At 36.1% G+C, this 25223-nt stretch overlaps 1 protein-coding gene across 5 annotated transcripts in view; it reads left to right on the forward strand.

Annotated features, from left to right (window-relative positions):
• SRBD1 (S1 RNA binding domain 1) overlaps positions 1–25223 on the forward strand; it is a 143610-nt gene that overhangs the window by 24457 nt on the left and 93930 nt on the right. For all 5 annotated transcript variants that reach the window (XM_087717693.1, XM_087717694.1, XM_087717696.1 and 2 more), the window contains 4 exons: positions 605–712; positions 2142–2299; positions 4111–4201; positions 5110–5217. In XM_087717693.1, the coding sequence (XP_087573819.1) occupies positions 605–712; positions 2142–2299; positions 4111–4201; positions 5110–5217 (465 nt within the window). The remainder of the gene's footprint in view (positions 1–604; positions 713–2141; positions 2300–4110; positions 4202–5109; positions 5218–25223) is intronic.

Here is a 25223-nt window from a genome sequence, read left to right on the forward strand (position 1 = left end):
ATTGATTTGTCTTTTTAAAGGGAAGAAGTTCCACTAATTACATAGGGCTTTTGAGTTATATGTTGCTTATTCTTTATTTATTAGCTCTTCTGCGAATATTTACATATCTTAATTCTTGAATCATTGACATTTGTATGTGATATATCATTAACAGACAAATTATTTTCCTTACTCCCACTTTACTATTTATGTAAACTGGGAGTGTATTATTCAATATCAAATGAGGAAGAAGAGTAGTATTAGGGCTGATAATGGAATGGGATAGGAACAGGGATAACAATAGGGATAGAAGAGACCCATAGAGAGGTTGGTCAAAATCTGATGTGGAAACTGCTAGCTCATAAATGCTACCCATACTGGGTATTATATCAGCAGGAGTTACCTGGATTGATTTTGAATTTGTAATCTAAAAAAAGACTTGACAGTTCTATAGGAATTCGTGATTGACAGTTGTCATGGACATTATGTGGAAAAGCACTTCTTTGAGTTCACTTAGTGGGTTTACCTATTTACAGTACCTATTGTTATTGATGTTTTTGACATGGTTTGATTTAAAAGATTGCCAGAGTGACTACAGTTTTTGAAAAAAAAATCTAATTTACAGATGGAGACCGAAGGCCTTTGCCAACCCTGAATTAATGGAACTACTGCGCTACTCAATAGAAGATTCATATAAGCGTCTTATTTATCCCCTGCTCTGCAGAGAATTCAGGTAAAGCAATATATGTTCATTATTAAAAGTAAAACTAAGTAAAAACTTAGTAGTCCTTAATAGTCAGACTACAAACCTAGCAAATCTAGGTTTTTCAGAGGGGCTAAACCAAATGTTTATGAAATACAAGTAGGAAAAAAGATATAGGAGCCCTCTCTTGTCTTCCAAAAATGATGTTCAGTGACATACTGCCTTTTGGCTATGAGCTTTGGATAATTTACACATACGGATTTCTCTAATTTTAAAATAATTGAAGCTGGATAGTTTTGACTGAAATGCACTGAAAGTGACAACCCCGTGTATTACTGGTGGTTCATGCAACCATGCAAAGGTGTATTGTCTGTTTGACTTTAACTTAGGAGATCTTGAAATAGATGCTGGGAGATACCATACCAAAGTTTCATATGTCTGTTTAATCCAGATTTTGCTATAATACCATATTCTCATCAATAGTAAATTGATATACGTTATACTTTCCCCAAGTCTATCCAGACACTCCAAGGTACACGTTAATGTTCACTAAAATCCATAGGATTTATTTCTAAGAAGGTTTGTAGGACTGAGATAGCAAAAGGATTTTTGACACATGTTGTTTTTCCAGGAACAGTTTCATACTTTGCTCTTCAGACACTAAGAATTGCAAGCGTTGGCAAGTTGAAGACATTTTTTTCTTAATAGTTCAAAGGGTAAAGACAAAAGTGGAAATGGAAAATGGGGAAATAGGGAATGTTGACAGTTTGCATATCCAAACTGCAATTTGCTTATGTTTTTAATGTGTATTTTTTTCTCCTCTGCTATCATTGAGTAAGATTGTTCTAATGGTCTAATGGTCTTGATGCAGACTGCTGAGCTACTAAAATTGTTTTCATTATATCCATTTCACAATCGCTGTTTCAGTAGTGCTCTCCATGTCGATCTAATCCCATTTGTCATACTTCTTTTAAGAGAAGTGGGGAGACTAATTGCTCCTGCTATAAATATCTTTGTGTCTGTCATTTTTCATTCTTAGATTAACAATCTAATTGGCATAATATTGGGCTCAACTTTGCTATGTAATGACTACAGAGTAGGAAGCCATTCTGTTTTATCAGTGACAATATAATGGCTTCTTTTTACTAGCTGAAATTGCAATTTTTGATATTGTAGGAATAAATTGTGATTTCAGGTTAAAACATGTAAATTCAAAATACATTTATGGGAACCGGTGTTTTTGTGAGTCCTTCTTCCACATAAATGGAAATTAAAATAAAGCTTCATTTGAGTCAAGTTCAAGAATCAAATGTCTCTTACGTGACTATGTCCAGGTGTATTTGTTTATGACATAAACTAATAGAAAGGTCAGAGAAAATGGCCTAGGAACTTTTCAGTGAAAATAAAAAACCATTTGGCATATTTATGAAAAACTGGACCTTTTTTGCTCCCTTATCAGATCAAAACTAACTTCAGATGCTGAAAAGGAATCAGTAATGATGTTTGGAAGGAATCTTCGTCAGTTGCTTCTAACAAGCCCTGTGAGAGGGCGAACAATGATGGGAGTTGATCCTGGGTATAAACATGGCTGCAAGCTAGCAATTATTTCACCAACCAGTAAGTCTTCTGTGCCATCTGAGAGAAGTGCTACTTGTCATATAGGATATAAAACATCTTTCTTCAACCGATGTTCTCCAGATTTATTTGAACCTGGCGTCTTCCATTCACACATAGAAACTTATATCTTTGATATGGGAAACTAAATATAATGCACTAAGGCTATCCATATTAAAGCTGACAGTTTTTAGACCTGCACATGTTAAAGAGATATTTTGAATGATACTCAGTAAATGTGGCTACTGTGAATTTCTTGAGAGAAAAAGAGGTTTGATAATAAATGAAGACTTATCTCCCCTCCCTTTTTTTTTGATAATGAAATTGCCAATATAAAAGCTTTGCTCGTGAATCTACCAATGGCAGTTTGAGTCAGACAGCATCTCTCATTGTTACTGGGAGAAAGGTCTGTGGCTCCTTCTTAATTCATTCTGTAGCAGAAACCAATGAATAATCATAATTACTACTTGCTCCCAGCATTTTTACCAGCTGGGCTGCCTTCCTGGAACAGAATGAAAACGCATGCAATATATTAGAAAAATTCATATGAGTGTGATTTAGGCAACAACTGGTTCCAATGATATTTCTTCATGCTTGCTTTTCCAAATAAGAAATTTCAAAGTTGTTAAGCATATTACAGCAATTTGTGGTATGTGATAGGAGTTTTCATTCTGCTAGCTTTAAAGAAGGCATTAGAAGCCTTGTTTTCTTCCCCCCCTTGGCATTTCAGCCTGGATATTAGCTTTGCCCATCTTGGGAGGTAGTATGATGTGTCTGATAGCCAGAATTCATATATGTTTTTATTTCTATTATTGTTGTTAGTGTTTCATGTTAGCTACCTAGAATTGCTTTAGGGTATTAGGCAGCCATAGAAATTAAATAAAACAACAATTCATATTTCTAAAACTTGAATAATTTCAACAAAAATGTGATTCACAATAGTATTAGTAGCAGGGATACTTAAAACCTGTAGTGTCACCAAAAAAAATCAAGTACGTTTGCCCTTTCTTATCACCAAAATATCACAAATTCAGGACTCAACTTTAAATAATAACATTTAACTAAATTGCCACTGTTGAGAGATGATGTACAACATATTGCACATAAGGCTGGATAGCATTTCTTGAAAATAAAAGATTGGAAAAATGTTCCCGTTGCTTTTCTCAGAACTGAAGGCACAAGAAAAATAGTTTGATACCCAATGGATGTAGATGGTAAAGCATGAGAAGTATGTCATCCTTACTTAACTCCTCCCATTTCTAATATCGCTGGCACTTTACACAATCAAATAATTAAAAGATTTTATTACTTGGCTGCAGTCCTAAAACTAAGTGGCCACACTTCTGTTGAGAATGCCACCCCATTGATGCCACTCAGTCCTTTTCCACAGCTTCTACTGAACTGAACAGGTATATGTATCCATAAAATATTGGGAGAAATTATCATGCATAATCCACAGTCATTGCACATTTCTCTTCCTCCCCCCCCCCCCCCAATTCTCATTCTCATACAACTGGATGAGTTGACTAGATATCACCCTTGCTAACAATATCAAACAAAAAACTACACTTGAACAAAAACTTGGTATCTTGATGATAAAATGCCAATTCTCATTAAATTCATCTGTATTGGTTTGGTTGAGGAAGGTGAAATAAATTCTTTGATTGATTTTGATTCATTGAATAATAAAGTGGGAGGTGGGAACTGGGGAACATAGATGCCCAAGGCTCTTGAGGTTTGTTCCCACCATGTTCAACCATAGCTGTTATTGATTGTAGGAAAATAAATGTACATTTCTTTTATTCTCACGTTAGGTCAGATACTCCATACAGATATTGTCTATTTGCATTCTGGTAAAGGAATTCACGAAGCTGAGAAGATCCGGAGACTTCTGTTGGATCACAAGTATGTTATTCATAATGTTGCTTTTCCTTATACAGTATGTTTTACTGCTGATCAGCAGCATAGAAGACAAATTAGGTTGCTCTCGATATTTTAGAATTTTTATTGGAATATTTGGAAAAATATAAATGTGTTAATGAGGTAATGAGGGCTACTGTTAGGTGTCAGGCTCTGCTAATTTCCTAGAGGGAATAAAATGGTAAAGTTTAGTTAGAGCCTTCTGTATATATTTTAGGAATGCCACAAATGAAAGAGAGACGGGATTACAAATGAAGGCAAAAGGCCTGTTTATATTTCATTTGAACCGGAATAGTGAGTTTGGTCATTTGTAAAGGAAGGTACTACATTTCTACTTCAAAGCAGAAAGTTTTCAAATTGCTCCATTAATTTGGGGCCTAGCCAGGTACAACACATTTGATACATCTGTGGTTAAGAGAGTAGCAGGTCTCATATTCCACTTCCTTCTCTAATGTAAATTTCCCATATTAACAAAGCAGCTTCTAGTTGCAGGAGTTCACCTGCAACTTGTATTAGGTCTTTGTGTCAGCTGTGGTCAGCTACTAGCTACTTTATCTTTAATGTGATGTGTCAAGAATAGATGTAAGTGCATTTGGATTTCATTGCCATTACATGCTCATACATATGTCTCATACCTTCCTCACTTGTGTACTATTTCTATGAGTACTTTGATGAGAAAAGGAAAAAGTACATACAACTCTTTTTGGAAGAATACAAAGCCTCCATATTTTTTAAGGCAAGCAGATTTCCTTTTCCATATTAGAATTGGAAGAGGTTTTGTGGGAAGGGAAACAAAAATGGAAGACGGAGGATATGATGGTCTTAGATGACCTTAATTTTAAATGCTAATTCTTTCTCTCTCTCCCTCCCTTCCTCCCTCTCTCTCTTAAAAGCTGTGTCACTATTGTGATTGGCAATGGAACAGCTTGTAGGGAAACTGAAGCTTATTTTGCTGATTTAATTATGAAGAAATACTTCGCACCTTTGGATGTCACTTACTGGTAAGAAAATACATAAAATAGTATTTCATTATTTTAATTGGAGTCCAGTAGAATTTGTTTTTATAGAAATGTTTTGGGATGATAAATCCTTTACATATCGTATTACCATCTATTCTACATGGCTGTTTTTCAGATCTAACCCATAACCCTAAGTAAATAAAATACCATTCTTGTGCTCATATAACATGCCATAACTAGACAATTATACCAAAATAAGGCATCACCTAATAGCTTGATTGACATAACAGTGGGTCAGTTCCTATAACATACTGACGAACAATTCTGGAAAATGTATGGACACAGTCTTTATGTTTAAAGATAAATATATGTCTAAATAATACCAAATCAGGTTTTTTTTTCTTTCTCCTTTTTTTGAAATATCCTTTTTATTAAGACTTTGAAAATTTTTTACATTTCTTGTGACTTTTGAAACAGCCAGATTAAAGAAGTTGTTCATACAACATTCATATTAAGATAAAATTAAATATAAAGGCTATGGTTTTTTTTTTTTTTAGGATGTATTGTATTAAATAGACGTGTAGGATACCATAAAGGCTATATTGGGTGATGCTATTTGGTGGAATTCCTTAGATGTTGGGACAGATTTATTAAAGTAGCCCTACCAACTATTGCCAGCATTTCTCCCTTATTCCAGAGTAAGATATAGCAGAATTTAGTTTCTCTTCCAAGAAGAATCAGAGGAGAAAAAAATAGCAGCTATCGCAGGCAGTGATGGTGATTATTGTGTTTTCTACAGAGTGTCTAGTGTGAGTGATAACCCTGCTAGAATGTTTGCTTCCCACCCAAGAACTTCCTGATTGTTATCATCACCTTGTATTAGAGCTAGTGCTGGAACTCCAAAAGGAGGAAGACTTGCACACTGGATATTTGGCATGTAAAGTCTGTCTCCGCCCATAGAAAGAAAGGGAGTATATGAAGCATTTCAGAAGGCCCCATCCTCTAATTTTCCAGAGAGTAAAAGAAGAGGAGGGAGAGTTAGTTTGATGTAAAGGTTAAGGCATCAGGCTAGAAATTGGGAGACTCTGAGTTGTGGTCCTGTCTTAGACATGAAATCAGTTGGCAGACTAACTCAGTCCTAGGAAAAAGGCAATGGTGCAAACTACTTCTGAAAAACCTTTCCAAGAAAACTGCAGGGACTTCTCCAGTCAGTTGTCAGGAGTCAGAGTTGACTTGAAGACTCACACAAAAGAAAAGGATAGGAGAAATATTTTCAGCCTTGCAAGATTCTGTTCATGTAAGCTTATAATAAAAAAGAGTATTCATTGTTATGCTTCTTGCCTGTACTCTTTCGAAGGAATAACACTGATGCTTGCAGAGAACAAGCAACATACAAACTTTCTTGCTTTTATTTCTTTCGTTTGTTTGATACAAGCTAAATTCTTAGTTTATGAATCTGGTTTTCATAATTGTTAATAGTTTTAAGGTCCTGAGCATAACAATAAAGTATGTGTCACTAAAAAAATAGATGTAAAGCTTTTGACACTGTGGTTAAGAAAAAGACTAGGGGAAAGCAGGCAAGGTTACTGTGAAGATCAAATGCAGTTTTTAAAAAAAATAGAAAGTTGAATGTTTAAGGTGGCAGTCTGTGCTTTCAAGATATCTTGAATTATTAATCCCATAATCCTTATTGTGTATACTGAAATTTGTGGCAGCAGTAGTCACAAACATCTATCTCCCCTTCTGCATATATGTTCTGAATTACCTCCCATTGATCTCAGTGGACATTCTTAGATAGATGAGTCTAGATTTACAGTCTGAAATAAATAATTATGTATAAATATTTATTTTAAATAACAATGAATCATACGTACCATGATTTAAAAGATATTAAGCTTCTTCCTAGATACACTCAATGGTTTCTATGGTGCATTTACAAAATATTTTTCTTGGCTTATAATTGATTAAAACAATGTTGAAGTGTATTTATTTACTTTATTTATTCAACTTGTATGTTGAATAAACATACAAATTCTGGGCAGCTTGCAACAATAAATAACATAAAAACATAACATAAAAACAGCACAGTATAAAAAATAATTGAAGTACAAAAATAACTACAAAAAAAATCACAAAGCAAATATTAAAAAAATACTAAACAAGGGAGTCCCATCTCCCTGTTATAGGCTTATATGCCAGACCCTGAATGACTTATACATCCTATTTAAAGATATAAAAATTAAATTATGTAAGGTTAAAAATGGCAGAACTTAAAATACAATATTTATACATTTATTTAAAAGATAACTCTTCTACTCTGGACATTATACAAAATTAAATATTAAAAAAGAAAAGAATAGTATACAAATCAGATGAACAGTTAGCTAGCTGTTAAATCCTATGGGAGCATGGTGCTCATCAAAGCCTAAGGCTTAAGGAAAGACTTTGTAGCTGGTTTTCCTGTCACCTTTTCTAATTTGAGATTATTTTTGTTGTGCTATTAATTTTAAATTTTGGTCAAACCTCCTTTTCCTCCTAGCCCCCCACTTCTCTAGAAATGGGCAGCTATTGATCATCTTTTATGTTGCCAAAATTGAGAAAACTCTACCTGAGATCTAATTTCCAATAAACTGTATTCAGTTGCTGAAGCAACTGGAATATCAATAATAAATGCCTTGGGCTTTCCTAATGGGGTTGTATCTTAGCTTTCACGTGTGGCCTTTCATTTGTGAACACTTTGGTTTAATGTTCTAATTCTCCGACATTTCATAGTTTCCTGTGTAAATCTCTGTGCTCTAATTTTGACTATAATCTGTGCTATATTGCTGAAGATCTGCCTTATTCTCTCTGGATTTTTTAAGAAATGCCACTTTCGAGTCCTCTTGCTCCCCCTATAATATATCTAGTATTTCACCTCGCCTAATTACCTTTACTTTTCTGCTTCACAGCACTCTCTGCGTTTGAAGGGCAACTTAACATTTAGGTTCACATTATGATAATTATATTTCAAGACCATGGTGGGAGGGATTAAGAGGTCTTTGCTCTGGTTGCAGATAAAAAGGGTTCAGATCCACTTGTAAAACTAGATTGGTTAACAGCCCATAGTTTTCATTATGTTTGCTACTCATGCGGCATTAATTCTTAATTCATCAAGTACCCAGGGTGCTGTAACTCTAGAGGTGACCTTGGGACTTGATTTACCTCCGCTCAGTTTTCTTTGTTAATGTACCATGAAAGAAATACATGAAAGATAGCCAACTTCAAAGCTCTGTTTAAAGTAAAATGGCTGATACAAATCCCCTGGCGTTTAATGATGTCTGTCAAATATTTCAGCTGTCTTATATTCTTTTACAAGCTTTTGCTTGCTACAACTAAATCAGTTTGTTTCATGTTTGGTTGGAAGTATAAAAGGATTGAAGGGTGGAGGGTTTAAAAAAAAAAATATTTTCAAAATTATGGTGAAAATTTATTAAGAGTACAGTCTCTTTATCATTGCCTACAAATGAACTCCACTGAATTTAATGGAAGTAAGTGTGTATGAGATTGCAGCCTAAGATTTACTTCACAGTAAATATCCGGTAGGTGTTGCAGTCAACATTATTTGTCCTTTTGTCGGAAGCCATGTTAGATGTACAAAAATGGGCAATGAAATAAATGCATTAATAAGATTTTTTTAAACTGGAAATAGATTATTATAAATCAGTGGTCCCCAAGGACCACAGGCACCAGAGTCCGGTTTCATGGAGGACAATTTTTCCACGGATGAGGGGGAATGGTTTTGGTTTCACTTGCTAACCTGCCGCTCAATTCCAGCTGTGCAGCCCTGTTCCTGGTACCTGTCTGTGGCCTGGGGGTCGGAGCCCCTGTTATAAATGTCAGCAAACCTTAAATACAGATTTTGCTTACCAGTATTTAGGACATTGTGGAATATTTTTCAACCTTGCATGGGTTGCACCCACAAATTCTCCGTTCAGAGTTAGAGTTATTAAAAACAATATTTGACATTCTTTTCCTTTCAGCCTAATTATTTAAAAGTATATATGAGGATAGTAGCCACAACAAAACTTTTGCATATTAGAAATAAAGAAATAAAATCAAATAAAAACTGGCACAAGGTTATAAAACAACAGCACTGGGCTGCTAACAGCTGTATGTTTTGAGCTCCTTGGGTCCCAGAACTGATACACAATTATTTGATTTTCAGGTGGTAGCTAAGGCCACATGATCCTTTGTACAATTTAATAAGTCAGTTGTGCCCATTTCGGGATTTGTATCCCTGCTCATAGTCATTCTCACTTTAGTCACTCCCAATTAGATTATTGTAGTAGGTCTATATAGGGGCTGCCCTTAAAGACCATCCAGAAGGTACAATTGTTCCAGAATTCAGCAGTACACGTTGCTATGGCCACTACTTTCTATGTCTATGTGACACCACCATTCTGCAAGCTGCGCTAGATCATAATTGGCTTTTGGATAGGTACAGGTTATCTTCTTTAAAACCCTACATACAACCAGTTACTTGAAGCCCACCTCTTCAGAGGACCTATACACTGTGATAAGGAAGGCGAGTCCTTATGGGAGTGGGCGGCATACAAATTCTAATAAACTTGAAACTTGAAGGCAACTTCCATTATTGAAACAATCTCCTCTTGTAACCAGGAGGACCAGACCCTAATTTATGGAATTACCATCCTCCTGATATATGTTGGCCTCAACCGTTTTCTCTTTAGAAAGGCTATTGATAATCTTGCTGTCTTGGGGTCAGTGTAGCGAGTCATGGAGATGATCTTAGGCCAGAAAGTTGTTAGCTTAGCAACAGATATTGAAATAGGCTTTAAGATGAGGAAAGTATAAGAAACTCAAGATTGATGCTTCCTTGAGAGGGAAGGAAAACACATATTTCAAGATTCTGTCACTATCACCTATCTCAAGAAAGCCTAGTCTTTCTTGTGCAGCTTGCAGAATGGTGATGTCATATAGACATAGCAAGAAGTGTCCATAGCAACCTGTACTGCTGCATTATGGAACAACTACAGCTTGTCTTCTGGTGAAGTCAGTTTCCTGATTAGGTCTATGTTATAAGGCTGACTGTGATGTGTTGGGGTCCTGATTGGAGGATGATGCTACATATATGTTTGGATTGCCAGTATATTGTTTTATTGTTTAACTATTTTTATAAGTTCGTATACTAAGGTTTTGTGTTTTTTAAATTAGGGTGGGTTTTTTTGTAAACTGTTTGAAGTCACTTTGGTGGAATTGGGCAATCAAAATTCAACTATTTTAAATGGTTGACCTACTACAAAGAACTTTCTATAAAATGGGTACCATCAGTGAAAAGTCACTGTTACATACCTTCAGTTTACTAAACCTCTTACATTAGTAAGACAAAAATAGATGAGGAAAGATGTGGGGACTGTATTTTACTTGAGTGTCAAATTTGAGACTAAGGGCCTAAGTCTATGATAATGATAGCAGAGAACTTAATGCGCTATTCTTAAAAGATTTCACATACCAGGCTATGGAGATTCTACGTCATCCAGGTCATGGTTGTCCCTTTTTCAAGAGGCAACTGGACTTTCTGGTTTTTCTTTGAAGACATTTCACTTCTCATCTAAGAAGCTTCTTTACCTCTGACTCTCCCACCATCCGGTCAGAGCTGAAGAAGCTTCTTGGATGAGAAGTGAAATGTCTTCAAAGAAAACCCAAAAAGTCCAGTTTCCTCTTGAAAAAACCACCTTCAGGCTATTTGAAAGTGTGTCTGCATACGTGCTGTAAGAAAGATAGAGGCTTTTTACTTATTTCACAATGTCGTTAAGTAGCTCATATATAGGATGTGAGTTTTGTCCTTCAGCAGTTGCTTTTTGACTGGTAGCTGTTTCACTGCAAGATTTATTATTATTTTTTCAAATACTGCTATACCGTGGAAGAACTATCAAAATTATTTTTGTAATGTATATATCAAATATGAGGTCAACTTCCCACAACCTGGCACCCTCCACTTATATTGCTATAACAAATTTCCCAGAATTAGATATACTGGTTAAGTATCTGAAAATCCTTGGTAAATATCAGGGTGATAGAAGGTTGGATACAACTATGGTCATGATAGATATTGCTTTGGGATGAGGGTGGGGATAAAATCAAAATCAATGTGTCTTTGGTTCTTCCTACGGGTCATGATAGAATTGGATAGTCTTATAAATTTATTAAATAATGCTTTGGTTTGATTCAGTCTGAGTCTTATATTTCAACCTGTTTTTGGAACTTTCTCTTTTTGGATCAAAAAAGACATATCATTTTATTTATTTATTTATTTTATTTTGGTTTGTCAAGCATGTATGAGAAAACAAGTATGAGTATAACATATAAACATAAATATAACAATCAGGTAGTGCATTCCAGGCATTGACCACTCTGTTGCTGAAGTCATATTTTCTGCAATCGAGTTTGGAGCGATTTACTTTGAGTTTGTATCTATTGTTTGCCTATGTATTATTGCAGTTGAAGCTGAAGTAGTGGTTGACAGGTAGGACGTTGTAGCAGACAATTTTGTGTACTAAGCTTAGGTTAGATCATAGGCAGCTTAGTTCTAGGTTGTCCAGATCCAAAATTTCAAGCCTAGTGGCATAAGGTATTTTAAGTAAATGTGACATGGGAATTTTTTAAAATTAGTATTTCCATGTAGTTGTTTTAAAAATCTGAAGAAATAACTAATTACAGCTTGCCTCAGGTTTAAAAGATTCTTAAAAGTAATCCTCCATGATGCCTAATCACCATTACAAATTTCTTACAGTTCTCTGAGTAATGCCATGATGTAGGGCAATATAGCCATGTGGAAAATCTTTAAATGGTGGGTGGATAAGCATCACCCTCAGTAATATGTCTGTCTGGAGTTCATGGTCCCGGTTGATGTTGACTTATGTTGTGTTGTGATGTTATGTTATGTTGGACTATGTTGGGTGTTAATATTTTTCTTCCAATCCAGTTCCCTAGTCTAAATCTCTGGTAGTATTGCTGTTTTATATAAGTGAAACAATAGGGAAAAGATACTTAAATTTGAGAGGGCATGAGAAGAAATAATCAAATAACCTACCTAGAATCAATTCTGATTGACTGCAAGACATTAAATAAAAAAAATAAATAGAAATGTGGAGATCTTAATTATGGATTTTACATGTCATGTTTTGGTGGGGGTGGAGTGGCTGATCTAGCTCAATATGGCATTGTTCTATTCCCAGGCATATCTGCTTATGCCTCATGTATGTCATTTCCTAAGATGCCTTAAAAGAATGTCTGAAGATCTACCCGATTACGGTAAATGTATGATGTCATTGAAACACCCTGGGCTAATTTTATTAACTTTAATTTGAATCTCCCAAAGCAAGGTTATATCTCTGCTGTTGTATCTTGGGAACCAGGGCAATAAGGATTCTCAGATTACGTGATATTTGGGGCCAGTTTGGATTCAAATCTGGATCTATCATGACAGATCCTGAGCATATGTAAGTGGGGAAAATATTTGGTATTGTGGCAATGATACAACAATGAGAAATAGCAGACAAGACAAGGAAAGATGCTGCATATTTTCAGAGCTTTTCATAAGATCTGTGTATCTAAAATTTGGTTGATGGGGAGGTGGTGATAATAGATTGCCTATCAGGTTGATGAGAAATGCTTCAAGTTCTGCTTTAAGCAAGTATTTTTAAATATGTGCTTGGAGGTTGGCTGTCCTTCAGTTAACTGTCTATTGATGTAAGCTTCAATGTTATTTTCTTTTTCTTCAGCTTTACAGTAATATATTCTAGCTGAAGATGCAATTTGAATTTTGAGCCTGGTATTCAATTGCTGTTCTGCTGACTGTTAAATATATTGACTGGATATGTTCAGTCCCATTGCTGCCTACAACTAAACAGCAATATTTTTATGAGACAAGAGGTTTTTTTTAAAAAGAAAATCAGGGATATACACATGTGTAAGCAATAAAAGAAGTATTATATTGTCTTTCTAGCATTCAGTAAGCAAAAGAATGTAAAATGCGAAATGCATACTACATATCTCAGAAGGAGATACACACACACACACACACACACACACACACACACACACACATGACACAGAGAATATACAGAGACTTTGGAATGCATGGGAACACCTATGCAGCACATGTTTTCAAATTATCAAAACAATGGTGCTTTTTCCAGGCTGGTGTGGTTCCTTAGGAAAATGTCCCTATGTGTATAGGCAGAGCCACGTAGCTTTGCTGATAAAAATGTGCAAGTGGAGATAGCCAGGAGCAACTTTCAAACTAGTTGCGTGAGCCTGAAAAAAAGACACTTCTTCACATTACAGATTTTCTCTTTCCAAGGATTTGCATAGCCCTACTAAATATCACATTTTAAAGTTATAACACCAGAACTTTTATTTTGCAGATTCTTTTGGAGGAAGCATTGCCAGAACTAGCTTTGTTATGATAACAGCATCTGGCCCCAACTGATTTAACAGATTTTGAGATTTGCTCTTTTCAGATATGTATTTGTACAGCAACCAATGTGCCATTCTGACATGGCCACATACTGCTGGTAGTTTTTCTGCCTCTGAGCACCACATGTGAAGCTAATGCTCTGTGACACCTGCCATTTGCACCCCTTTCTTACAAGATGAAGACAGATATCTGACCGTTCTTCTTTTTACAAATACATGCTGAGGGCATGGTTCATAGATGAATGGATAAAGGATTCCAGTGTCACAGTTGCACAGTTTGTTTTTATGTGGTAGAGCTGAAGAACCTATGGGAAAGGTTTAGTTTGATAATAGTACTAAAATTGTTCTGCTGTTTCCACTTATTTGTCTGAGAATAAATAATTAACAGTGTGAAAACTGTTGCTTTATTACACTGTCTCTTAAAAGAAGAATGGAGTCAATGAAATCCTGTAATGTTTTTGTAATAGTCATGTTACAGCTTAATAAGCTGGATATTATGAATGAGCTTTTTATTAGACCTTGCAATTCCTTTCCTCTTTTCTTCAAAGAGAGGCCAAAACTAAAACCAAATAGATTCTATCATGGTTTGAAATTAAAATATCGTGGCTGACCTATTTTTGAGGAAGAGAAAAATTATGGTTAACTAAAAGCTTCAATTTCATTTTTAATAATGACCCATATGAAAAGAGTAGCTATGAATTTGGAGACTTGGAGAAATGGATTCATATCTCAGTTTGTTAAGGCAAAATATTATTTTTTGAGCTGAAAATTAACTGTCATAGTATAAAGTGCCCATTGTGCTTTCTCTCACGCCTGGAAGAGATGAGAAACTGATTTCACTCTGGCTGCAGTCTCGCATGAATATCCCATGTGGAGCATGGCTGTTACTGGTTAACAATCAGTGAACTATTAAAACAAAAACATACAATGTCAGCATCACTCATTTTGTAAATTTATGCTTTGTACATAACAAGAATTTGAAAACTGTTTGACAGTTGCTATGGCTTCTTTAACACTTAAAAGCAACAGATCAATTATTCAGGGCATATTTTAGACGTGCAAAGCAATCTTGCTATTCCTCTTGGTGCAATGAAGAGAGAGACAATGCAAATCCTTGTGAAGGACTGCAGCTTGTTTATTGTTTCTTTAACCCAATGATGGTTCCAATATTTAAATTTTGCTTTTGTTGTTGTTATTTGTTTCAGGTTTTTTTTTTAATATTGTTAATTGCTTTTCTTTCCGTTTCTTTTCAGAAAACCTGTTGTATCTGCATATACTATTTTATTTGTTTAATGTTATATTGGAGGTTTTTTTGCTTATCATACATTATTGAATCATTGAATCATAGGGATAGAAGGTACCTTGGAGATCTTCTAGCCCCGCCCTTAGCAGAAATTGGACCATCCTAGATAAATGTCTATAAAACCTTTGTTTGAAAACGTCAGTGATTAAGCATCCACTATTCCAGGAGGCAAGTGTTTTTCTGCTTAACAGTTTATTTTGATCAATTACTACTTAGTTTAAATTAACTACTTATTTAGCATTCAGATCTTTCTTTGAAGAACTTCCAGACATTAGTTCTAGCTCTAGGCTGAGGCATTACAAAGAATGAATCCATATCTTCTCTGTGAGAAGCACTAGAATAGTTATGGTTAACCTTTTTGTTGCTGCATGCCAAAAGTATGCATGGATACACCCATAATGCAATGCATGTGCGACTCTCCCCCTCACCCTGTATCTGCATGTGTGATCCCCCTGTGCTCCCCCCCTGCATATGCACGCACCCCCCACATATGCACATGAGATATCCTGCCCAAGCACCTGTGTCTCCCACCTGTGTGCCTTGTGCATGTGCAGCAGAGACCCGAAAACCAGCTGGCCAGCGGGAGGTACATGCGCACATGCATGGTGACCTGAGCTGGGGCGATGGTTCACATGCTCACAGAGAGGGCTCTGTGTGCCATCTGTGGCATGCGTGCCATAGGTTCGCCATCACGGCATTAGAATATTGCGTTGATATATGTCCTTAGACTACTCTTTTTTTAGGCTGTCCCGTTTCTTTAACTATTTTTCATAAGATTTTACCTCCACGCTGTTTACCATCTCTTTGCTCTTCTTTTTCCTGTTCCTTGGGATTCTTATGTTGTGGCAACCAAAACTACACACAGTATTCTGGGTATAATATGACCAATTCAATATAGAGCAAACTGTCATTTCCTACGATCTGAACATTTTATTTCTATTGATTTAGCTCAACATTGCATTTGCTCTTTTGGCACCTGCAGTGTATTGCTGGCTCATGTTTAATAATATGTAGTCCTCAAGGATACTAGATCCTTCTCACAAATATAACTAAACCAGGTACTTATTTTGTACACGTACATCTGATTTTTCCCATCTAAGTGCAGAAATCTACATTACTGGCTACTAAACTGCATTTTCTTGGATAAAGTCCATTGTACAAGCCTGTCAAAAGCCCTTGCAACCCACATCCCGTCTTTGGAAGTTTTAACAATCTCCACACACACACACCCCAGCTTACTTTCATCTGCAAATTTATTGAGCATCCCTTATATCCCCTCATGCAAGGCATGTATAATGTTGAACGTTCTGGACCCAGGACAGAATTTTGAACTACTCCACTTCATATCTCTGTGTAGCCATACATCCATTAAGTCCTATGCATTATCAATGGACTTTTTTTATAAGAACTTGAATATCTTCTTGCCTAAACTGAATGGTGTCCAATACATTATTATTCCTTGTAGGGCCAGAAATAATAAGTTAGGATATTAGAAAAAATCATTATGTAGTGACTGGATTACAGCCTAACCAGCATGGTTGGAAAGTCTATTTGTCTGATTCTCTCTTGATAATATGATGCTTTTTTAGCCCCATTCTGACCATTTAGTGTTATTTGGAAGTCGGATTGTAGTTAGCAAACTTAGTGTTCAATAATGGAGCAATATATTCTCATAACTAAGCAGGACCAAGACAAAGAAGACTAAAAAATACTTTCATGTTGGTTTAATTAAATCTTAAACAATGAAAATAGATATGTTATGTGTTCTGACCCCCCCCCCTCCGACGTGCAAATCACCCAGACACAAGCTTGGCTGTTTGCCACTCTTTAATCACAGATTTATCGACTCCTTTGGCTGAAGGCCCAGACAAGACTCACATGCAAGAATAGTTGGCAGCAACCCAAAATCCAACAGGCACAGATACAAGACAGACGAGAGTATTCCAATACTGTTTCAAACGGTTGTGTCCTGCAAATGACTCCTCCCAACTTGTTCACTTATATACTCTCTTGGGAGAGGCCAAGCCACAACCACATGGGCTTAATTATCATCTCTGAGTCTGCCTCCAGAGCTGCTACTTCCGTTTCTCCGCCCATCTTAATCTTGCGTCAGGAACAAACTGTCTTGAATCCTCCCCACTGCTCCATGCCTCAAGCGCCTCCTGGTGGCCAACCAACTTCTCTGGTCTCTGCTCTGAGTCTGAACCTTGCCCAGGGTCCTCCACATCTCCCCTGGCAGACTCATATGGTTCCTCGCTATCTGAGTCCATCAGCAGATCAACCGGATCCTGCTGGGCCACAACAGTTATGTATACAGTTTAAGTCAATTAAATATTGTGATAATTTGTGACATCAATTAATTATTATTTTTGCAAAGACTTTTGCTTGTTTTTAAACTAGCTTTCTATAGGAAGGTGAAAATATCATTTTGTAACCTATCACCACATGGGTAGTGTTGTGCTTTGTTTCTGTATACGGTACATAATTATTATGTATCATGACCCACCATAAGATTAATCTAAACAATGCTCAAATATTAAAACCAAACAGTGATAACAGTATTGATATAAATTCATGACATAACAGTTTTCAATTCCTTTTCACTTAAAATATAATCAAAGAACTATTATAGGTTGGCCATCACCCCATCTTTCTGCTATTTGATAAAGGCTATCTACATAGTTGGATTTTTCTCCATCACCTCCTCTGAAGCAATTTATTTTTCTGTGAAAATAAAAAGGAATCAAATGTTATTTGTGATTCTTATATAGCAAAGACATAAGACATTTGTTTCCATTGCTAGGTACAAATGTTGTTGGGACATTATGTGCATTTTTACAGTAGGTATGCAAGCTGAATTTAAACTATATACTTATAGCATTTTTCAATTTTTTTTCAAATTCATAAATTTATTGTTTTGAATGGCTTACTTAGACTGAGAATCCAGATGTTAACTGCAATTTTGATTAACCACAATCATGACTAATGAACAGAGATAATAAGAATTATAGATTAAAACTTGGCAGGCTAAATGTGGTAAAGCTTGCTTTGGAGATTCGTTGGTGCATTGCTTTTATGATGGTACCTAAGGATGTATTGAAGGGGACATGATGGCTCAGTGGCTAAGATGCTGACCTTGTCAATCAGGTTGGCAGTTCAGCGGTTTGAATCCCTAGTGTCACATAACGGAGTGAGCTCCCGTTACTTGTTCCAGTTTCTGCCAACCTAGCAGTTCGAAAGCATGTAAAAAATGCAAGTAGAAAAATAGGGACCACTTTGCCGGGAAGGTAACAGCATTCCGTGCGCCTTCAGCGTTTAGTTATGCTGGCCACGGAGACGTCTTTGGCAGGGCTGGCTTTTTGGCTTTGAAACGGAGATGAGCACCACCCCTAAAGCCGGAAACGACTAGCACTTATGTGCGAGGGGAACCTTTACCTTTAAGGATGTATTGCCTTAAATCTTTTGTTCCTGCATGGTAAGTTGATCCCTACATCAATTTTGAACAATTATCCTTCCTTGGTCTCCTCAAAGTAGAATGAGTTTATTTCAAAGTTAGTGTCAAATATTGATGTTTTTGTCCCATGATGAAAGTAAATGCATACTTTTATGTTGTTTGGAAAGTTACCAAAGATTTTGACAGCTCAGTGGAGCTGTCAAGTGGGGAAGAGTAGGAATGGGAAGATTGGATGACAGTAGGGTGTGCCACAGAGAAACATTGACCATGGCTTAGGAAGGACACTGGGGGGAAATGGGGAAGCTGGTAGGCCCAGTGAATGCAAGGAGAGGCTGAAAGGGAAAATAACGTGCATACTAACTTTGCCTTACTCACTTTAACCAAATTGTGATTTTTCTGAAACCTGGAACAATTGAAGCATTGGTCTCAGGAAACCTGTTCATAAAAATTTACCATTCACTTCCAACCTACGCAATTCACAGTTTACAACGTTTACAAAAACAAAAGCTGATGCATTACGTAAAGGTTGCCACCACTGTGAGTACTAGCATTGCGAAGTTTAAACAAATTGTTATTTTTTTTCAACCATCTTGTAGAATCCTAGTTGAGAGAAAGACTGTACTAGAAAATCTGGGTTCTGGAGAAAGAAAAGATGTCCCAGGCATTCAAGGGCCAGTCATTGCCTACTCCCTGTGTCTGGCTCTATAGGTACAATGGCTTTCCGAGTCACTTTGGCTCAGCCTCCTTGGAAGAATAAGCCATCTGAAAGGACCATGACATTAATAGGTCAGCTTGTTGAAATTGACATTTATCATGATGTTCAGATGTGTGTTGGGCTGCTATTTTTTTAATCCAATGCATTTTGAATTCTGATTGCATCTGATGGATTTTACCATACACACACCATGTTTTAATTTATGGTGAAAGCTTTATCATCTTCTGTGCTTTGTGAGAATTGTTCACAATGGCAAGCAGCATTAGAAATAAGCTCTACGTTATTGCAGTTTTCATGTTGCTTTTGACGGAGGGTAATACTGAAAATCTGTCCTCCTTTTGTGTATGCCTGGCGATACATAGTTGCAAATGTGTGTTCTTTTCACTCACCTGCACAACATTTACAGGGCATAATCCTGAAAACATGTTTTTGCAAAGCGTTTGTATTGCTTTATGGGGAGAATAATGAAAAGTGATGAGTGAGCTCAAGTAGGGATTTAAATCCAGTTGAGCACTACATGCGAGTGCATTTGTTTCATAAGAGGGATTTTCTTTTTTAATTTAAAGCTTCGAGAATGCACTTTAAAAAAAAGATGAATGAGATGCAGTGATATTTTGGCATGTGCACGGAGAATGGTTCTAAAATGGAGGCTGATTTTTTGGCCCAGCAAATGTGCTTATTAGGGGTAGCCGAAATAGATTGAAATGAGAACTGCTATAGCAAAAGACAGTAAAAGAGTAAGATGTTGGGGCACTAAATGGATATCAAAATTCAGTATATGTGGTGTTTAATTTACCTTGCATACAGTGGTGGGATTCACTTGCCTTCCCCACCGGTTTGTGAATGTGAGCGCACACGCAGAAGGTCGTGCATTACATTGGGGCGGGTAGGTGGAGCCTCCCACAACCACTGCTACCGGTTCGCCCGAACTGGACAGAACTGTCTGAATACCACCTCTGCTTGTATATAAAAGGGGTGTTGTTTTCCCAACAACAGCTGTTTCAACAGCTGTTGAAAACTACCTGGAAACTAAATCGATGCAGAATGCTGTAACCTGCTTGCTAGCAGCCATCATTCTGCAGGACAGTACATATACTGCAGGCTCTGAATGGAGTGCCAATTGGGAGGGTGTGTGTGTGAGAGTTTATTGGCTTTGTCTTAATTCCTGGCAATTGCCTGGACAAATCTCTTCAGTTTTCTTGACAAGGTTTTTAGAAATTGCCATTGACTTCTTCCTAGGGTTGAGAGAAAGCAACCGGCCTAAAGTCTTTTAGATGGCTTTGTGCCTGAGGGACCAGAATTCACAATTTTCTGGTTTCTGTCCAGTGCCTTGAACCACAGTTCCCCAATCTTTCCAGCTTTACAAACTGGCAGGGAGTGGAGGAGAGGGGATGGTTTTGTGTGAGTGGCCAGCAAGTGCATGCGTGCGCAGCTCCATTTGCATAAGCAGCAGACATGCACATCTGCTGCTTGTGCAAATGAGGATGCATGCATGCATGAACACACTCATCTGCTGCTTCTGCAGCCTGGTTCTGAAGAGCTCATGGCCCAGTAAAGGGTTTGGCCTAGTAGTTGGGGACCTCTGCCTTAAACCATAATGCCAAACTTTTTACTGAGTATAATTTAAATTATTGGTATTAATTTTCGTAAATCTTTATTGACCAGTTTCTTGTTATCTGAATGGTTCTCTTCTCCAACCAGAGCTTTAGACACTTTAGATTTAATCTCCATAGAATGGTAGGAAAGTGGAAGCCTCATAATGCTTTCTTGGTAGCAGCAATTTTGGAGAATGCCTTGCTTCTTGAGGTGCTGATGCGATATAAAATCCATTGCTGTCTTTTAGGAAGATTATGAAGATGGTGTTTCTTTGCTGATTATTCTGAATTTTCTTAACTGATTATGGGTTTACTTGTTTAGTGAGGTTGTTATTTTGGTTCATTGCACTGTGAGCCAGATGTGTAGACTGGATTTGGCATCCATCTGTTGAGTCCTTCACAAGGATCTGGGATAGGCAGATGTTGTTTGATGGTGTAAAGTTCCCTTTTGCAATTGATTGATGGTGATTTTTTTTGCCATAATCTATTTCTATTTGCAGGTGTTCATATTTTGTGTTCCAGTTCTTTCTCTTCTTTCCTTCTTTTTAATTTTTCTTCTCAACAATTATGTCTGTTTGAATTCTAAAATCCTTTAGCTTAAATTTAAATCAGCTTAAATTTAGCTTCTTTATTTTCTATTATTTTGACTATTTTGTGGTCCCACCAGCTCTTGCTTGCAGGCAAATGGTATTTTTTGAAAATATTCCAATCACCTTTGTTGCTACTTTGTCATCCCATTGTTTGTAGTAGTCTGTGCAATCTTCTTGCAGCAGCTTACCAGGTGGTCCACTGTTTCTTTAGCTTCTTTGCAGAGCTGGCATTTGCTATTTGTTTCTACCTTCTCAATTCTGGCTTTGTTCTTAAGGCTTGGTTTTGTGCAGCCAGAATTAGCTACTCTGTCTTTTTCCTCAAATTTCCTGTGTTTAGCTTTTACCAGATCTTCTTGTTATCTGCTTGCCTATTTTTTATGTATTTTATATATTGGCACGTAATAATAATATTTTGCCTTGCCATGTACCTTTTCTATTCTTCATTTGATCTTTCTTGTACACTAATTTGGTTTCTCCATTATTCAGTAATCCTTCATGATATACTAGCTGCAATGCATCTTTTTCACAATCCTTCATACATTCTTCCAATGCCCTTTTTTTCCCTTCTTCTATCTGGTTCATTTGCAAAATGCCAACCTATTTTCTCCATTGTATTTGGACTTTAAGATTTTCTTCACTCTCATGATATATTTACTTCTAACCTTCTTGGTGCAGTGGTTAGAATGCAGAATTGCAAGCTAACTTTGACACAAACAAGAGTTTGATCCTGACCGGTTCAAGATTGACTCAACCTGAAGTTGGTAAAATGAGAACCAAGATTGTTGGGGGCAATGTGCTGACTATGTAAAATGCTTAGTGAAAGCTCTAAAGCACTATGAAGTGGTATATAAGTCTAAGCTATATACCTATAAGCTATTGCTATTACTATTCTTCTTGATTTCAGTGTTTTTGATGTTGTCCTCCAAACTTGATGGTATTTCCATAGGATACTTGGTTCCCTTCAGTTTTTACTGTTTTTCCCTGGTTGATGGTAAGATGACCCTTTTTTTCCCCAGTCCAAATTCCTTTGAATATTTTGTCTGTGTGCCCAGTTTTGAGCAGCAACTTTCTTTCAGATGGTGTTTTCCCATAAAGCCACATGTAAAGGATGTGAGATAGCCTGGCGGGTGTTTTTGTGTTTAATAGCTAAGGCCTGACCTTTCACTATTATTGATAGAGGGATCAGTGCAACTGCGACCAGTAATGGTGAGAGTGAGTCTAAAAAAAAAAAACAAGTTTATGTACATTAGTTAATTAAATTATGGTTTCATAAAAATATTCATCATTTGGATGGGTGCAAATTAGAACTAAAAATTACAGTCAAAAAATGTAGATGGGGGTACAGGTTAATCTAAAATAGGATGTCCATATTTTAGTATAAAATTACATCAGTTGCTGGAAATAAGATTTATACAAATGATGATTAAAAAATAGTATTTTTCTGCAACATACAAATATGGACATTGAGATCCGCATTCTTTATAGAATATTTTTTATTTATAAAATGAAACATTTTGATACCATTCCTATATATGGCAAAAAAAAATTAAAGCAATGAAAGTGATAAAGGATGATTTCGATTAATAAATTTAACTTAAAAGCAGTTTGATGGAGTGTAGATGGCATTAGTTTGATAGTTCAAGTATTTATAAGCCAATTTGTCCAATGTCCGTTGAAGAACTCCATATTTTTGCAGTATGGTAGATAAGTCACCAGATGGTGCCAAAACAACACTTTTAGACATCTGAACTCTGACATAACCATTTACTTCGCTTTAGTTCATACCAGTGTTCTTTGATTTCGCTTCTTTATGCATTATTCAAAAGGAAATTCTGTGTCGGTATTTGAATGATATTTGGTGGTACAACGTGAAAATATGACTTTGAAATCTTGTGTGGGTAACAAGTCAAATGATGCAGAGGATGTCATATATGAAGCATTTCAAGTAAAGTTATCTTGCATTGAATAACCTTAATTGAATTGTATTTGTGATTGCATCCATATTATCAGAAAATTATTTAGGATGGAAAGGGGGTTTATCCTTTTCATTGCTTGAATTATACTTGTCAAAAGCACCTTTATTTGTGGGTAACCAACTAAATGTTTATTCTTTAAAGAAAAATACAAAGTGTCCAATATTGTATGGGTGTAATAATTTTGTATCTTTGGAATATATTTTAAGAAGAAAACAGGGGGAACAAATTGCCTTAATACACACTGAATGAAATCCAATATCACATTAGAGTTCTGGGTGTGATTTCCTTAAATCCTGACCCTGAAGGATTCATAGAGAAAGTAGACGGTATAGTTACAATGATGTGTAATAACTTTTTATTTTGCGTTTAAGTAGTACAGTTACTATGTCACCCAGATGCGTGGTGAGCTTTATAGAGAACATATTGATTACATTTTTCTCACTACTGTTATAAAATATATCTCACACAGGAAAGTTACAGCTAACAAATAGCTTTTTGTTTTCTTTTTTCCCCTTTCTTTAAGCACGCATATCTTTGATTTCCATACAAATGCATTTCTAGATCTGTAGGAAAGTGTTTTTTTGGTGTGTGTGTGTAAAATGTTTTCTCAAAGCTATTTTAATTCCTTAGGTCAATTTTTAATGCCACACATATTGTCATTTGAGGACATATCTGAGAGAGCAAACCCAGAAAATATATGCATTAGTTTTTATCTAAACTTTTCAGTGGGACACTAGCATTAGACTTTGTTTACAAAATTCTCAACTAGCATGACTTTGAATAATAATTTTGAATAACTTTTATGTAATACAAAACTTATTTATTCCATACAGTGAAACTGGTTTCAATAAATATTTCCTACTTTACCTGTTTTATATATTTTCACTTTGTTTAACTCTAAGACATACAAAAAATGCCAAATCCATCCTCATTTATTTTGCTATTTGTAAACAGATTAAAATCCAGATGATACACACTTTTTTCTTGTATTATTTCTAAAAATTTATTTAAAACCATTGTCTTCCACTTATTGAACTTTAAAATTAAAATATATGGATTGCATTAATTCTAGAAACCTGAAGACATTTATCTTTCCTGAATTTGTTTTTAAAAATTCTCTTAAAGTCTAAGCTGTTTGTTATTGTTTGTTTATCACTTGTATCGATCTGTTAATGTGTAAAGTGCTTTACTTTTATCTCATTCCAATGATCTGCAGTATCGTCTTTATTAATATCTCTCTGCTGGAGGGCAAGCCATATTCAAAATACAAGATTCTGTACTTGTATTTCTCAGACCAGATATATTGATAGCTCAATACAGAAAATCATGCTTTACTTCCAGCAGTTTAATGCCTTGAACACAAAATCGGTGTTGCCTGATTATCTCTTTCTGGTGGAAAAGGAGAGCTTTCCACAGTGATTATAATAATTTAGTACAGATTGATCCTGCTTTCCCTCCAAAGAACTATGATTATAAATCTGAGTTTGCCACACCCTGTTTCCAATTAATCCCACTATCAAGTAGAACTGGATCAGGATGCCCTAAAAAATGTTAAGTGTGGATTAGGATTCAGTATCATGATTCCCCAACTGGGTGTTCTCCAGATGTTAGAACCACAATTCTCAAAATTCCCAGCTTAGTTAGCCAATGGCATGTTTATTAAGAATTGGAAGAATGATAATCCCAATAAATACGAAGGGGTACAAGCTGAGGAAGATTGCTCGGGAGACTGTCCCAAAGTGTTTTTTCCAAAAGGTAACTGCGCTTTCTTGGGTTTTTTCTTTGAAACCATTTCATTTATCATTCAAGAAGGTTCCTCAGCTCAGTTCAGAACTAAAGAAGCTTCTTGGATGATAAGTCTAATGTTTTTAAAGAAAGACAAACAAGCAAACAAGAAAGTCTAGTTGCTTTTTGGAAAGAAGCACCTTTGGGAT

Source organism: Thamnophis sirtalis, unplaced genomic scaffold (assembly GCF_051295495.1).
Source record: "Thamnophis sirtalis isolate CommonGarterSnake01/CBP01778 unplaced genomic scaffold, rThaSir2_p1.2 scaffold_6, whole genome shotgun sequence".
Lineage (NCBI taxonomy): Eukaryota > Metazoa > Chordata > Lepidosauria > Squamata > Natricidae > Thamnophis > Thamnophis sirtalis.